Genomic DNA, 15,847 nt, shown 5'->3' with positions numbered 1-15,847 from the left:
TACATCCAAACCATAACCGAGGTTAAGAGAGAAGCTAGAGTTGCTTGGTCCAGGTATACAGTGACCCACAGTCCTTCTCCTGAAGGATCGCTGAATGCACCTGTACATGGCCCCTTGGGTGAGACTCTGATGCTGGAGACCAACCGCGGTGGTCTATGGGTGGGGTGGGAAGGACTCATGGCTGATGGGAGATGAAGTCTTTCTAGATTAAGGGAAGATTTAAAGGAGGGGAACACCACCAAAGAGGTTATTCAACAGTTCAGAAAAGAGAAGGCAAACCAATGATGGAGGAAGAGAAAGAGATACTTGCAAGAAGAATTACTGATACTGATGGACAAAATTTAAGGTAGATTCAGTTAGACTAGTGGAATGAAGAGAAAGGAAGACCCGGAGGGTCTGAGCTCGTTGCACTAGGCAGAGGCCGCCACATGTCCTGACTAGATACCGGCAGTCCTAGAAGGGACAGGCTGGCGGGGGGGAAATGTGCCTCCCTCCGGACAGGCTGAGTTTGACAAGTTCACAGGCCCTCAGAGAGAATTTTCTTTTTATTGTCGTTTGTTTGTTTCAAAAGCAGCTGGAAATATAGGCTGAAGGCATAAGAGTCTTAGGAGGAGCCAGGGGAATGGCTAGAAGGATAGAAAAAAATTTCATTATTTTGAGTAAAATGAGGATCCTAAAGGAGCTAAGAATTGGAGTGGAGGGAAGGAAACCCAGAAGGACATTTTTAACTTGAATAAAACTAACACTGATTGCGGTGAATCTTAAAGCTGGAGAACAGCTTCTTATTCAAATGGAAAGGTTGGGATTTAATTGAAAAATGTATCCCGTGGTTTCAGAAGTCAGCTGTTGTTTTGCTTTGCAAAGAGAACTCAGGATCTTTAGAGGTTCAGAGGCAAAGGGACCAAAACCCCAAAGGGACAAGTTCTTCCCACAAAAAGGAAAAAGTGTTCCCATTCAATGCCACTTCTGTACCGTAAGCACCGGTAGTAGTCAGTTTTCCTGAGCCCAAGGTTTCCTTTTCTTTTTTTTTTTTTAATCTCACAGATTTGGAGGTTGAAGATCCAAACAGCATGGTAGCCTAGAGCCAGCTGCAGCCTGGAACCCCCGGCCACATCATATGGTGACAGATGGCATCATGGTGGGAGTGTGCATGAAAAGAGATCATGTGGCAAGGCAGGGAGCCACAGGGTGCCCAGGAGCAAACCTTGCTCTTTTATAACTTGCTGTCATGGGAACCAACCAGGGTCCCGTGAGAACTATCTTAACCCCTTCTGAGAACACACTCCCATCACCAAACCACCTTCCACCCATCCTCACCACCTCTCCCATCACTGTATGGGGGACTCACGCTGCAACCCGGGATCCAAATCACAGCACCACCTACGCAGAGCCCTTTGTGCAGGTAAATTCTGAAAAGATCATAGTAAACAAACAAAAGAAGCCCACATTATTAATACTGAGCATGAAAGCAAAACCAAATTAAAATGGTTCCTTGTCTTTAAGTGAAGAAAAGCAAGAGCATCAGAGATGAAAACAAAGATTCATAAAGATTGAAAAGCAGGTTGAATGCACACAGAAGCTAATGAAAATAATGACTAACGAGAGGTAGATCATAAAATAAAAGGGATCCTGAAAGGAACTCCCCCTCCGCCCCCAAAAAAAAACCAGCCAAAACAAATATGTGAGGGAAGCCATATTTCATAAGCCAATGTTGTAACAATGAGAGGATATTAATGGCATAGTTTTGGACCCTTCCTATAATAAACTCCAGGCAAGTGTTAAAAGCATCAAGCAAAGGGAGGACTTAGGGATAAGGCTACTGTTCAGGCTGGTGACAAAGAGGTGTTCTGGTATTTTATTTAGAGACAGGGTCTCACTGAGTTGCTTAGTGCCTCACTTTTATTGAGGCTGGCTTTGAACTTTGAATCCTCCTGTCTCAGCCTCCTGAGCTGCTGGGATTATAAGCATGCGCCACCATGTAAGGTGAAACTAATGGGCTGCAGGGCAGGTCTTGGCTAAGAACTGTAGGGAAAGGCCCCTGCATGCAAAGTGGCAGAGAAAAGGGGAAGTGGGGGCCTTACATGGGGCCCTGGTGTAGCTTCTTCCTCCAGCTCCTGCCTTAAAGGTTACTTTCAACTGCCCCCAGAAGCTGGCATTTCCCCCCTTGATATAAGGACACAGAGTGGACTCTAATATATTTGGAGGGACTTGGAAGGGCTCCAGGCAGTGAGGCCCAGGAAATAGGAGGGGATTTGATAGTCAGACCAACCTGAGGAATACCTACACTAATACTTGCTTTTTTTTTTTTTTTTTCCATTTGGTACCTGAGATTGAGTTCACTTGACCACTGAGGCACATCCCAGCCCTTTTTATTTTCTGGTATTTTATTTAGAGACAGGGTCTCACTGAGTTGCTTAGTGCCTTGCTTTTATTGAGGCTGGCTTTGAATTTTTGATCCTCCTGCCTCAGCCTCCTGAGCTGCTGAGATTACAAGCGTGTGCCACCATGCCTGGCCCAATGTTTGCTTTGAGTTTACAACAATCATTAGTATATTAAAGGCTCTGTGATTCCTGCTATTAAAGAAACCATTTTAATTAACTCAGTAGTTCCTCAACAGCCATGCCAAAAAGCCAGAGCTCTGCAGAATGGACTTAATCTCCACTGTCTTATTATTCTGAGGAACAATCATGCTGATCACTTTGATTTGGCTGATCTGATTTGCTGTGCCCATCCCTTCTCACTTGGTATATTTCTGCCTGAAAGTTAAGTCGAAGGGAATGACATTCCACAAAGAGAGCATCTGAGTGGGTGTGCATCCTCGATAGACCCTCTGGGCATGCCCACTGGCAGCTGTAATGTTGGGTGTCAATCTACCTAGGTGTTACAAGCTTTTTTTTTTTTTTAAATAGAAACCCTATTATACACTATCATTCACTGTACTATAAAGGAGTCATAGGAAGCAGAGTTGATTGTGTTGCAGGAGTGCGGCAGAACGAGTGTGGTAAATGGAGGTTTATGTCAGTTGGTTTCACTGAGCTGAAGATTGGAGATGATCCTATTCTTACTTTTCTATAGCACCTTCCCAAAGGTCATAAGTACACCCACTGCTTGCTTTGGGGGTGTTTCTTCAATTCAGCCCTTCTCAGGTTTAACCATAATTATTTGAATACCCCGTAGGATGATGGCTGAACAGGTTGTTTTAGAATAGAAGACTAAAACAGATATTATTTTTCAGTTCCTTGCTGAGTTATCTGATGATTAGACTGTTGCCAACAGGATCAAGTCCAATGTTTTAGCAACCCTTCACAACAGCCTCTCCCGGCACTCTCTACCCGTGCATACTATGCTGCAGCTCTTAGGAAGAACCTGATCTTTCCTGAAGAAGCATGAGTATTAATCATTAATTATTAATTATTCTATCATTATAACAAATACCGAGATAACCAACATATAAAGAGAAAAGGATTATTTAGGCTTATGGTCTTAGAGGTTCTAGTGTATGATCAGGTGGCCCTATTGTTTATAGGCCTCTGATGGGATGCAGGATGACAATGGTCAGGAGTCTGCAGTACAGAAAACTTCCTATCTCATGGCCATAGAGAAAAAGAGAAAAAGAGTGGAGTCCTACAATCCTCTTTATGGGCATGTTCCTAGTTACCTGAAGATTTCCCACTAGGCCCCACATCTTAACTTTCTGCCGTCTCCTTTTAGTGCCAAGCTGAGGAACCAAGTCTTAATATACGTGCCTATGGGGGATATTCCAGACCCAAGCTCTGGCACCGTGCTTCCTACAGCCCCTGCCCTTCAACATACCTGCTCTACTTTCTGTTTCTGGGTGAGCTTCTTTCCTTTCTCTACCTGCAAAACCTTCTCCAGGTAGGCATGCAGAGCTAGTCACTCTCACTCTGAGTCCCATAGTACCTTCTACCTGTGGGTTTCCCACAGTGCCTAATGGAACACAGGTAATGCTCAGGAAACATTCGCGGAGTAGACAATACGTTTTTCTACCGTGTCTCTGGTAGTAAACTACTACAGCTAACCACCAGCAATCCATCAAGCAAGGTGGGAGGCAGGAGCTAGAGTCGACATTGTGCACCCCAAATGGTTGGGACAGGCCTGGGCCCACTGAATGACGGACACCGTCTCTAGAGGGAAGACATATTTGTGATTTTTAAAAAATGTTCTTCAAAAACATCATGGATTCAAAGAAGATGAGAAACAATGGCCCGGGAGGAAGAATAGACTCAAGGTGAGCTATACAAGATGGAGAGGAAGAAAGCGGAGCAAAGGACTGTGCCCAGGCCCCTCCTGCTGGGCCGGGCAGTCTCCAGTTACACTGTCAGGGATCTTATCTGTGGTCCAGACAGGGCCAGGCCCGGCTGATGGCACTCCCACCTGCAGCTTCTGGGGACAAAAGGAGAGTAACAGTCAGATTCTCCAGAAGAGGAAATAAAGATAATAATGATTTATCACTGGGTTTTCACCTACTTTTACAAAACATTTTCTCTTTCATATATAATTTTCTGTTATTTAACTATAAGGTCTAAAAGCGTTAAGTTCATTCCAAGCTCAGTTCTCCTTTTGCAATCCTTCCTCAGAAAAAGAGTTCAGATTCCCACGCTTGAAATCCCAGTGGCTCCAGAACTTGAGGAGAAGGATTGCAAGTTCAAAGCCAGCCTCAACAACTTAGCAAGACCCTGTCTCAAAATAAAAATAAAACAGGCTGGGGCTGTGGCTCAGTGGTAAAGCACTCCTGGGTTCAATGCCTGGTTAAAAAAAAAAAAAAGTTCAGATTCCTGAGCTCAAAGAGATGTCAACCAAATTTCCAGCCTTAGCTCAGCCATGCATCAACTTCTAGTCATTCCAAGAAAGAAGATGCAAGTAGGGCAGGCAGGTGGGGCTGCACCTATTTTCTTTTGGAAATTATCCTTATTACTGAGTCTAAGCTACAGATGTTCCTCTGCTTACAATGGGATTCAATCATAAAAAATCCATGATAGTGAGTCAAAAATATTGTAGGCTGAAAACTCATTTAGCACCTAACCTACAGAACATCCTACTGTAGCAACGTGGTATGCTGCAGAGGGCTGCTATTTTTCCCCCCTTGGGATCATACGACTGACTGAGAGCCACAGCTCACTGCCACTGCCTAGCATCATGAACACATCTTCACCAGCCCAGGCAAAGATTAACATTCAATATTCTAAGTCTGGTTTCTAGAAAAGGAATATTGCTTTTCACCATTGTAAAGTTGAGAAATTGTATGTCAAACCCTCAAAGTCAGTGATTGTCTACAATAATTAAATTACAGAGTTTCTTTTGTCTTTTCTTTTATTTTCTTTTTTTGAAAAAGTTGCTCAACCTTCTTTGAGCCTAAAAGTCCAGCCTCACACAAAAGGGATCATACACCATTGCAACTGAAAGGGACTTCAGAGTTTATTCAGTTCTTTCCATTCCACTTCACAAGGTAGAGATTGACAGGAAGAGAAGCTGAAATCAACATTGATAACAGACCTGTGAGGATTCTGCAGCTGTTGTCCTCTAGAGAGCTCAGACTCAGGGTAAGATCCTTTCAAATAACCACCATTTTCTACCTCATTCCTTTAGGAGCAGGACAGTAGATGGAAGGCTGTAAACAGAAGTGAGAAAAGCAGACTGAAGCTGTGGACACAAAGCAAGCGTGATTGATTGAGACTGCCTGTGCTTATTTAGATAATTCCACTCTAAACAAATCCTTGAAGACAGGAAACAGCATCAAATATTAATGGATGAATGGATATATTGAGTTGCCCATTTCTTCTTAAAATGTACTAATGTATAGATGCAGGGATACGGTTACATATCTTAATTGCTAATTCAATAAACATTATTAGCATCTACTCTACCAAATCCCTGAGGATTAGAGTAAAAGGGAGGACATAAATATGCGTAATGAGAAGAGCAAACATTCATTGATGGCCACAGAATTTCTGGATCTGAGCCAAGTATTAGCTCATTTCTCCTTCATAATAAGTACCATCATTTGCCCATTTTATAAAAAAGGAAACTGAGGCTTGGAATAATGAAATAACTTGCCCAAAGTGGGACAGGGGATAGGTGGTAGTGCTGAGGTTCTGCCTCAGCCCAGGGTTCCTAATCACTATGTTCTAGTGATTCCAACTTGAGACCACATCCTGAAATCTGATTGGCTCCTCTGTGGTGATGCTCATTGGAGATGCTCATTGAGCTGTTTTCCCCACCCTTTCAGACTGCTAGCTGATGATTGGCTCACAGCGGCCCCAGCAAAATCTAGCTGATTGGCTCCTCTGCAGTGATGCTCATTGGGCTGTTTCCCTGCCCTTTCAGACCACGGAGCTGCTCATTGGGGGATTTCTTTGGCTCCGCCCACATAACCCAGCCAATCGGCCTCAAGAGCAGGAGGATTGTGGAAGTGGGAGAGGCTTGTGTGTTTGTGTGAGAGGCTTGTGGGAAGCCGGTGGTGGCATTTGGGCTCTGAGGGGTTTTCCTGAGGAGCTGTTTTGTTTGGCCTGTGTGGTTCTAAAAATAAAGTTCCTTTCTTTTGACAAGTGGCTCCTGAATCGTGCCCAGCAGGACTGTGGCAGGAATCTGTAGTTGCATGTGTGGAGTCCCCCTGAACATAGAGCCTCAACACCATAAGACAAGGATCCCAGATGGGAAAAGGGAACAGAGGGATTCACAGAGCAGGAAACACCAGAGCCAAGTACTTAAAAATGAGGGAGGTGATGTGCCTTTGGAGAGGAGTGGGGAGGAAATGCACTTTAGGAAATAGGGCCAGGATGAACAGGAGCCTTGTACCTATTGCTGGAGAAAAAAGCAATGGTCCAGGGTCACAGTAAACATATCTTGCAGGTAGAGGGGGCATGTAGATGTGGCCTGGGTCCAGTTTAGAACTATACTGATGCAATCAGGCTGGAGTAGGGTCTGCAGCAAGGTGGAAACTGCTTTTGGCCATGAGAGCTCAGGCTTCGCGTGGGCTGGTGTACCCCATCCTTGAGAAGTCACCAGCTGGACGCTGCTCTGGAGGTGACTGGGGGTAAGGGTACCAAGAACCAGGGAAGTTCCTGAAGGCCCCTGTTCAGTTAGTGCATCTTCTCTGAAAGTCTCCATAGCCCCAGGCTTTATCCCATCTGCCACCTGGTGATAAGCAATGGGCTGCTGTCAGGAGGCAGAGCAGAGGAAAGGCTGGGATCCGCAGCAGGTGATATTGACGCCCCCGGATCTAGTGAAGTTTGCTGTCCCAGAGCCCTGTGCTTGCTTAGGTAAGTTATCAAGTTTTTGTGATAGTCTGGGAATGACAGCTAAACCGTGGACACACCAGCTGAGTGGCCCCAGGGTGTCTGGTAAACTGCAGTCACCTTCTCAGAGTCACATTCTTTTTCACATACTCTGGATTCTCTCTCTTTTTTTCCATTTCCTGCCTCTGGCCCTCTACAGTGCCTCTTCTTCCTTTCTTTCCCTTCTTTCCCCATGAGCCTCAGGAACACTAACACTGTGCTGGGCAGTTGCCAGATTTGTGTCCCCAGCTCCACTGTGGAAGAGCAGTGTCCTCTCGTACCAGAAGCCTGCAGACAGAGAGCTAGAGGAATGCAGAGCCCTGGGCTACACCCAAAATCCACCGAAACAGACTTGCTGGGCTGAGAGCTGCATTGTAAATGTTTTCCAGGTCAGTTTTTGCTCAAAGTGTGAGACCAGCTGCTATGGGGAGAGAGACCGTGGAAACTTTTTTATTTTTTGGAACTGAGAATTGAATCCAGGAATACTTTACCCCTGAGCTATATCCCCAGCCCCTTTTTAAAACTTTTTGAGGCAGAGTCTTGCTAAATTGCTGAAGGTTTAATTGAGTTGCTGAGGCTGGCCTCTGGTTTGTGATCCTCCTGCATCAGCCTCCTGATCTGCTGGGATTGCAGGTGTGTGCCACTAATGTTCGACTCCCCTGGAAACTTTCAAAGTTTCTGGTCTGTCTTTTGCATTAAACCTTCTCTGGAGAGCAGATGGACCAAGTAGAAGGCATACTGACAGCACTGGACCAAGCCTTTCCCATTTGTTTTCTGTTTACATGTCTGTCTCTTTCACTAGATTGTGAGTCTATGAGGACAGGAAGGGGGTGCTGTTTAGCTCTGGAAGTCTGGGGCTTGGGTGGAGCCTGGGTTTGCACAGGGCCCTTAACAACTGCTTGTGGATAAATGGATTATTGACGTGTCTCCCTCCCTTCTTTCCCCCTCCTCCGTCTCTTGGGGACCCCATGGCCTTGGGCACAAAACACAAACATTTTAAGAGATGGTTAATGTTTAAAGGGAGAAAATCGGGCAGGACAACCTCAGGTTGCTCAACTGACAAACAAATCCACCTTCTCTGGTTGAAAGACCCCCGAGACCCCAACCCAGAATGGAACACGCGAGTCACTGGATGCAATCAGCAGGAGGAATTTATTTACATAGGCGCCTATGGATGCAAAGCAGAACCTCAGCCGTGGCTTAGGCAGCTTGCATGCATGGGCTCGGGGTTACAGGATTTTTATAGGTTGCAAGGGATAAGATTCCAACTTAGCACAGTAACAGTTATTTCATTGGCCCCCCCATGACAGCTTGGCACAGTATCAGCTATTTCATTGGCCCCCTCTCAAGCTCCCCTAAAAGTGGTCACAGGGGGCAGAGTGGGTTTGGAGACCCCACCCATGTGCTCCTATTTTTGTCCTCTTTTGCTCAAGTCTGCCCCTCTGGAACATCTCGTGGTTTCTTAACTGTCTGGGACATCTTGCGGTTTTGACATGAGGGTATTAACGTATGGGTTACAACATGGGGGGTGTGGGGCATGGGTTGCGGTTAGGAGGAAGCATCTTGTGACTGCAGAGCAAAACGTTATATTTCTTAACATTAAGCTTAAGGCTTTGAGGCTGGGGTCTTTCATTCCCCCCTTTTCTTTTATCAGGGATATAATCTTATATCCATAGATCTGCCTGTTCGGGTTCAGATTCAGCCTGTTGTTGAAGCAAGTGATATTGCTGGGTAAGGACCATGGTTTGTACTACAGAAAGCCTGTCTTTTATAAACTGCATCAATTTGTTAAAAATACAGGGTCCAAACATTAAAATCAACAGCAAGATAATCAAGGGTCCAGCTATAGTAGATAATAGAGTAGTCAGCCATGGGGACTTATTGAACCAGCCTTCAAATCAACTTTGAGAGCTCCGCAGGGATCTTTCCCGTGCATCTAGTCTTTTCTCTGAGTTTTGTCATGGATTCCCTTATTACCCCTGTATGATCTGTGTAAAAGTAACAATTTTTTTTTTTTTAGGGCAGCACAAAGCCCTCCTTCCTTTAAGAACAATAAGTCTAGACCCCGTCTATTTTGCAATATTACCTCTGATAAGGAGGTTAAAGATTTTTCTAAAGCAGTTACAGAGGTTTCTATTGCCCTCAGATCTTGCTGTACTGCGGCTTCTAGGATCCCCAACTGTCTGGGACTTTCGGGGGTGCGGGGGGTTATACAAGTGGTGCCTGGCAGCTGACATGGGGAGAGCTAGACATAAAGTGAATAAAGTCAGCAGCGAGTGAGTCTTATCTTTAGCGGGTTTTGAGTGCGCTGCAATTTCCATCCTGAAGAGGTGCTGGTGGATTCCAGTGGATGAGCAGTCTTTACATGAGAGGCGTGGATCCAAGCAGAGATGCCGTCCACTTTGACTGCAGTAGGAGTCGTCAGCAGGACAGTGTAGGGTCCTTTCCACCGTGGTTCAAGGTTCTTGCTCTGGTGTCTGCGTACCCAGACGGTGTCTCCGACTTTGAAGGGATGTGGCAGCGATGGGGTTTTAAGTTCCTCTTTGTATGCTGCGGCTAAAGGCTTCCAGACCTCGTTCTGAACCAGCTGCAAGGCACGCAAATGAGTCTGCATAGATGGGGCGAGGGAGGCACAGGTTTCAGTTTCATAAAAGTTAACAGCAGGTGGTGGGGCACCGTACAGAATCTCAAATGGGGTTAGTCCCTGTGGGCCTGGGGTATTTCGGGCCCGATATAAGGCTAAAGGCAGGAGCTGTACCCAGTCTCTAGTGCCAGTTTCAAGCGTTAATTTGGTCAAGGTCTCCTTAATAGTTCTATTCATTCTTTCTACCTGTCCTGAACTTTGGGGTCTGTAAGCACAATGTAATTTCCAATTGATCCCCAATATATTGGCCACCATCTGACTTACCTGGGAAACGAAGGCAGGCCCGTTATCCGATCCAATTGTCCCAGGTACCCCATACCTGGGAAAAATCTCTTCTAATAATTTCTTTGCAACCACCTTAGCAGTTTCATGTCGAGTCGGGAATGCTTCTGCCCATCCGGAGAAGGTATCAACAAAAACTAGAAGATACTTATAGCCACATACCTGGTTTGATTTCAGTAAAGTCTATTTCCCAATGGGTTCCAGGTTTATGCCCTTTTATTCGAATTCCGATTCCAATCTTGTTTTTACCAGCATTTACCTGGGCACATGCTTGACAATTTTCTGCTGTCTGGCGAAGAAGTTGATCCCTGTTTGGGAGATATAAAGTACCTTCCCCGCGGTCTAAAAGTTCTTTTATCTTTTTAGCTCCAAGGTGTGTGAGTCTGTGTAGGGACTTCACTAGTTGTTTTGCATCTTTAAGGGGCATGATAGTCTTTCCTTGATATTTCCAGGTATTGTCCTCTGGGCTGTAGGTAGCCCCCAGTCTCTGTATGACATTTAAGTCCTTGTCTTCATAGACCCATTGTTCTTCGTGGTTAGCATGCGGTGGGTCTACTTGTTGGGGCAATAGAGTCATTATTAAGAGCTGTGGCCCTAGAGCTGCTTTCTTGGCTGTCTCATCTGCTAATCTGTTCCCTTTGGCCTCTGGAGTGTCTTTTTTCTGATGGCCGGGACAATGCATGATACTTAATTTCTTAGGCAAAAATAAAGCTTTAAGTAAAGCTAATATTTCAGTCTTATTTTTGATTTCTTTTCCTTCTGAGGTTAGTAATCCTTGGCGCTTGTAAATTTCCCCATGTATATGAGCAGTGGCAAAAGCATATCTGCTGTCTGTGTATACATTTAGCTTTTTCCCCTCTGCCAGCTTTAAGGCTTGAGTCAGAGCTATCAGTTCTGCCCGCTGAGCTGACGTCCCGCCCGGAAGCGCACTCGCCCATATTACCTCAGATTCAGTGGTGATGGCCGCTCCTGCTCGTCGTTCTCCATTGAGCAGATAACTGCTTCCATCTGTATACCAGACTAGCTCTGCATCCTTCATTGGTTGGTCTGTGAGGTCTGGCCGGGTCCCCTGTGTTTCTGCAAGAATCTGCTGGCAGTTGTGAGGATCTGCTTTTTCCGGGAGCGGCAGGAGGGTTGCTGGATTTAATGTCACCAAGGGGCCGAACTGGATCCGGTCAGTATCCAATAACAAAGACTGGTAATGGGTGAGCCGGGCATTTGACATCCAGCGGTCGGGTGGCTGGCGAATTATGGTTTCAATGGCATGAGGGGTTAATAGGGTTAATGGCTGTCCCAAAGTCAGTTTGGTGGCATCCTTAATCAGAAGAGCCACAGCTGCTATCATCCGGAGGCAAGGTGGCCATCCGGCTGCCACTGGATCCAATTTCTTTGACAGGTAGGCTATAGGGCGCCTCCAGGGTCCCAGTTTTTGGGTTAGAACCCCTTTTGCATAACCCTGTTTTTCATCTATAAACAGATCAAAAGGCTTGGTAATGTCTGGCAGACCTAAGGCGGGGGCCGATAAAAGAGCCAATTTAATTTGTTCAAATGCCAATTGATGTTCCTCAGTCCAGGTAAAGGAGATACCTGGTTTAGTCAGTGGATACAAGGGGGCTGCTATCTCAGCAAACCCAGGAATCCAGAGTCTGCAGAAACCTGCGGTTCCTAGAAACTCCCGCAGCTGCTTGGGACTCTGGGGAGTTGGTATATTTGAGATAGTCTCTTTCCTGGCAGCTGTCAGCCAGCGCCGACCATCGTAAAGTTCATAGCCAAGATAGGTAACCTTTGTCTGACAGATTTGGGCCTTCTTTGCTGATGCCCTGTACCCCAGTAGTCCCAAGGTTTGCAACAATTCTTTCGTACCTGTTAGGCAGTCTTCTTTGGAGGTTGCAGCCAACAAGATATCATCCACATATTGAAGCATAATTAAGGAAGGGTGTCTTACCCGAAATTCAGCCAAGTCCTGGTGCAGAGCCTCATCAAAGAGCGTTGGGCTGTTTTTAAATCCTTGTGGTAGTCTCGTCCAAGTCAGCTGTCCAGAAACCCTTTCCTCGGGATCTTTCCATTCGAATGCAAAAAGGGCCTGACTTTGGGGAGACAGTCTTAGGCAGAAAAAGGCATCTTTTAGGTCCAAAACAGTATACCAGGTATGGGTCGGAGGCAAGGTGCTGAGGAGATTGTAGGGATTTGGCACTGTGGGGTGAATGTCTTCTACCCTTTTGTTAACTTCCCTTAAGTCCTGAACCGGTCGATAATCATTAGTCCCTGGCTTTTTGACCGGTAGCAGCGGGGTGTTCCAGGGCGACCGGCAAGATGTTAGAATGCCTTGATCTAGGAGGCGTTTGATATGCGGCTTGATGCCTTGGTAGGCCTCCCTTGACATAGGATATTGTTTAATATTAATAGGAGTTGCAGTGGCTTTTAGCTGTATGACTATGGGAGGTTGTTGTTTAGCTATTCCCATTCCTCCAGTTTCTGCCCAGGCCTCCGGGTAGGAACTAAGCCAATAGTCCATGTTTTTAATAGGTAGTGAGGACTTATCAAAAAGTTTGTATTCATCTTCTAGTTTGAAAGTCAATACATGCAAGGGGGTCTGGTTTGGCCCGGTAATAGAGACACCCCCGTCCTTGAAATAAATTTGGGCCCTCAATTTGGTTAACAGGTCTCTTCCTAGTAGTGGATACGGACAATCAGGCACATGTAGAAACGAATGAGAAACCTTACCTGTGGCAAGGTGTACTTCTCTTTCGGTAGTCCATCGGTATGGTTTGTTCCCGGTGGCACCTTGGACCCATGTTGTTCTGTGGCTTATGGGTCCTGGTGCTTGCGTCAGCACTGAGTGTTGGGCTCCCGTATCCACTAGGAAGGTTACAGGTTGCTCCCCTACTTGTAGGGTTACCCGGGGCTCAGGGGGGAGCTCCTGGCCCTGACTCCTTCAGTCTTCATCTAATGCTAGTAACTGCGAGGCCCGATTTGCACCTCTTCTAGGGTTGGGGGGTCTCTTTGGGCAGTCTTTTACCCAGTGTCCTTTTTCCTTACAGTAGGCACATTGGTCTCGGTCTACATGGGGTCTGCTCCGTTCCCTGTCCTGACTTACTTTGTCTCCCTGACGTCCTGCCTGAACTACAGTGGCCAATATTTTGCTTAGTTCCCTGTTACGCTTTCGATCACTTTCTCTTTCCCTTTTGTCTGACTCTTCTCTAAGCTTAAGGTCTCGTTCTTCTTGCATCTTCCTGATTCTATTCTTTTGTTCCTCTGGAGTTTCTCTCTTGTTAAATATCTTTTCTGCTTCCTTCAGCAAATCTGTTAGAGAGAAATCCTGCAAATTATCCAGTCTTTGCAACTTAGTTCTGATGTCTGGGGCAGATTGCCAAATAAATGTCATAGAGACATTTTCTTTCTGATCCTCACTATCAGGATCGAAGGGTGTGAACCTCCGATATGCCTCCTTTAGTCTTTCTAAAAATGCTGTTGGGCTCTCCTCTGCCCCCTGAATAGTTTGTCTTACCTGGGCCAAATTAATGGGCCGACGCCCTGCTCCTTGGAGACCCGCTATGAGTAACTGGCGATAGAGACGTAGGTGGTTCCTACCTGCTTCAGTGGTATAGTCCCAGTTTGGCCGGGTTAAAGGAAAAGCCTCGTTAATCAAATTTGGGAGTTGGGTAGGTCGCCCATCATCCCCTGGTACATTTTTGCGAGCTTCCAAAAGAACTTTTTGTTTCTCCTTGGCTGGTGAGTCACTAGAATAGATTTAATCAGAGAGGTTAAAGCTACAGGGTCTTTAGCAAAGGAAGGATTATGAGTTTTCCAGTTATAAAGGTCAGAGGCTGAGAATGGCCAATACTGATATTGGCCATTGGGACCCCCCATTTGCCGCAGGGGGAGAACTCTAGAAGTGTCCCCTGGTGCAGTGTGATCCCGTCGTCCTCGGAGCTGTCCCACCATGGGGGATGGATCTGGGGGAGCACTGGCTGTTGGACCCTCTTGGTCATCTTCTTCTTCCTCCGAGGAAGGTGGATTGGACCCAAGGGCTGGTAAGGGCTGGGGCTGATAAGGAGGAGGCTCATCAGCTAGCAGGTCAATTAGGGCTGAGTCTTCTGGTGGCAAAACCTTCTTTGGTGTTGCCCCTGGCTTAGTTGAAGTTTCAGATTTGTCGAGAACAGGGTAAAGTTGGGAGGTTTGAGGGGGTAGAAGAGGAGGAACTGGAAGGAGAGGGGCAGAGGGCTCGAGGGGAGAAGAAGAAGAAGGAGACTTAGGAGGAGAGAAAGGAGCTACCCAGGAGGGTGGCGTGGAAGCTAAATCTTCCCAAGTAATAATATAGGGTATTTGATCAGGGTGTCCCTGAGGACCTTGGATGAAGATTCGAGACTTCACCTGTAAGATAGAATCAATGTTAAAGGTTCCTTCAGGAGGCCAGCTGGTATTGAATGTAGGCCATTCTGAGGCACAGAGAGTTTTCCATTTCTTCTTTTTGACCGTCACGGACAAGTTGTTTGCGCGCTTTTGGACGTCCTGCCAATGATCTAGAGTAAGGCTCAAAGGGGTAGTTAGGGTGTTCCCCATATTTCTTTCAGACAGAAAGTAGACAGACAGACACAGTAGTACAAAGACGAGACCGAACGGGACGAGCGCTGCGCGGTGCCGGCAGAAACCGAATTCAGATGGCTTGGGAGAAGTTAGTACTTCTCTTTCGCCTACAAAGACAGTGTATCCTTCAGAAACACTGGGGGCCCCGAAAAAATGGACCCTTCGGATCCCTGGGACGTCTCCCAGGGTGGCAGGGGAGAAGTCCGAGCTAAACCTCAAATTAGCTCCTTCTCAAGCTGCCTTCAGATACTGAGCTACGCGTAGACTTCAGAATACAGACGCTGCGCAAGACATTAAACATAGAGACAAACATAGAGACAGAGAGCTCGTATTTGCCGGCTTACCTCCCAGTGAAGTCGAGTGTCCTCCGGATTTGGGTCTGGGTCGTTCCGGTGATCCCGGACGAGCCCCCAAATGAAAGACCCCCGAGACCCCAACCCAGAATGGAACACGCGAGTCACTGGATGCAATCAGCAGGAGGAATTTATTTACATAGGCGCCTATGGATGCAAAGCAGAACCTCAGCCGTGGCTTAGGCAGCTTGCATGCATGGGCTCGGGGTTACAGGATTTTTATAGGTTGCAAGGGATAAGATTCCAACTTAGCACAGTAACAGTTATTTCATTGGCCCCCCCATGACAGCTTGGCACAGTATCAGCTATTTCATTGGCCCCCTCTCAAGCTCCCCTAAAAGTGGTCACAGGGGGCAGAGTGGGTTTGGAGACCCCACCCATGTGCTCCTATTTTTGTCCTCTTTTGCTCAAGTCTGCCCCTCTGGAACATCTCGTGGTTTCTTAACTGTCTGGGACATCTTGCGGTTTTGACATGAGGGTATTAACGTATGGGTTACAACATGGGGGGTGTGGGGCATGGGTTGCGGTTAGGAGGAAGCATCTTGTGACTGCAGAGCAAAACGTTATATTTCTTAACATTAAGCTTAAGGCTTTGAGGCTGGGGTCTTTCATGGTCAATTCCTAAGCTATCAGAAAGCAGCCAGAAGACTACTGCTCACTCAGCAATGGCTCAAGCCAATGTTCAG

The 15,847-nt window shown here is 46.4% G+C and overlaps 1 protein-coding gene across 1 annotated transcript; it reads right to left on the bottom strand.

The window, feature by feature from the left end:
• Positions 1–8,428: 8,428 nt before the first annotated feature.
• On the bottom strand, positions 8,429–15,146 carry LOC144370497 (uncharacterized). Its single transcript, XM_078031321.1, is given in 3 exon segments — positions 8,429–9,903; positions 10,384–13,947; positions 13,950–15,146. Coding segments are annotated over 3 exon segments (4,476 nt in total). The 5' UTR covers positions 14,785–15,146; the 3' UTR covers positions 8,429–9,826.
• Positions 15,147–15,847: the final 701 nt, after the last annotated feature.

The sequence above is a fragment of the Ictidomys tridecemlineatus genome, chromosome 14, assembly GCF_052094955.1.
Source record: "Ictidomys tridecemlineatus isolate mIctTri1 chromosome 14, mIctTri1.hap1, whole genome shotgun sequence".
In the NCBI taxonomy this organism is placed as follows: Eukaryota; Metazoa; Chordata; class Mammalia; order Rodentia; family Sciuridae; genus Ictidomys; species Ictidomys tridecemlineatus.
This window is presented reverse-complemented; position numbering and strand designations above follow the sequence as displayed.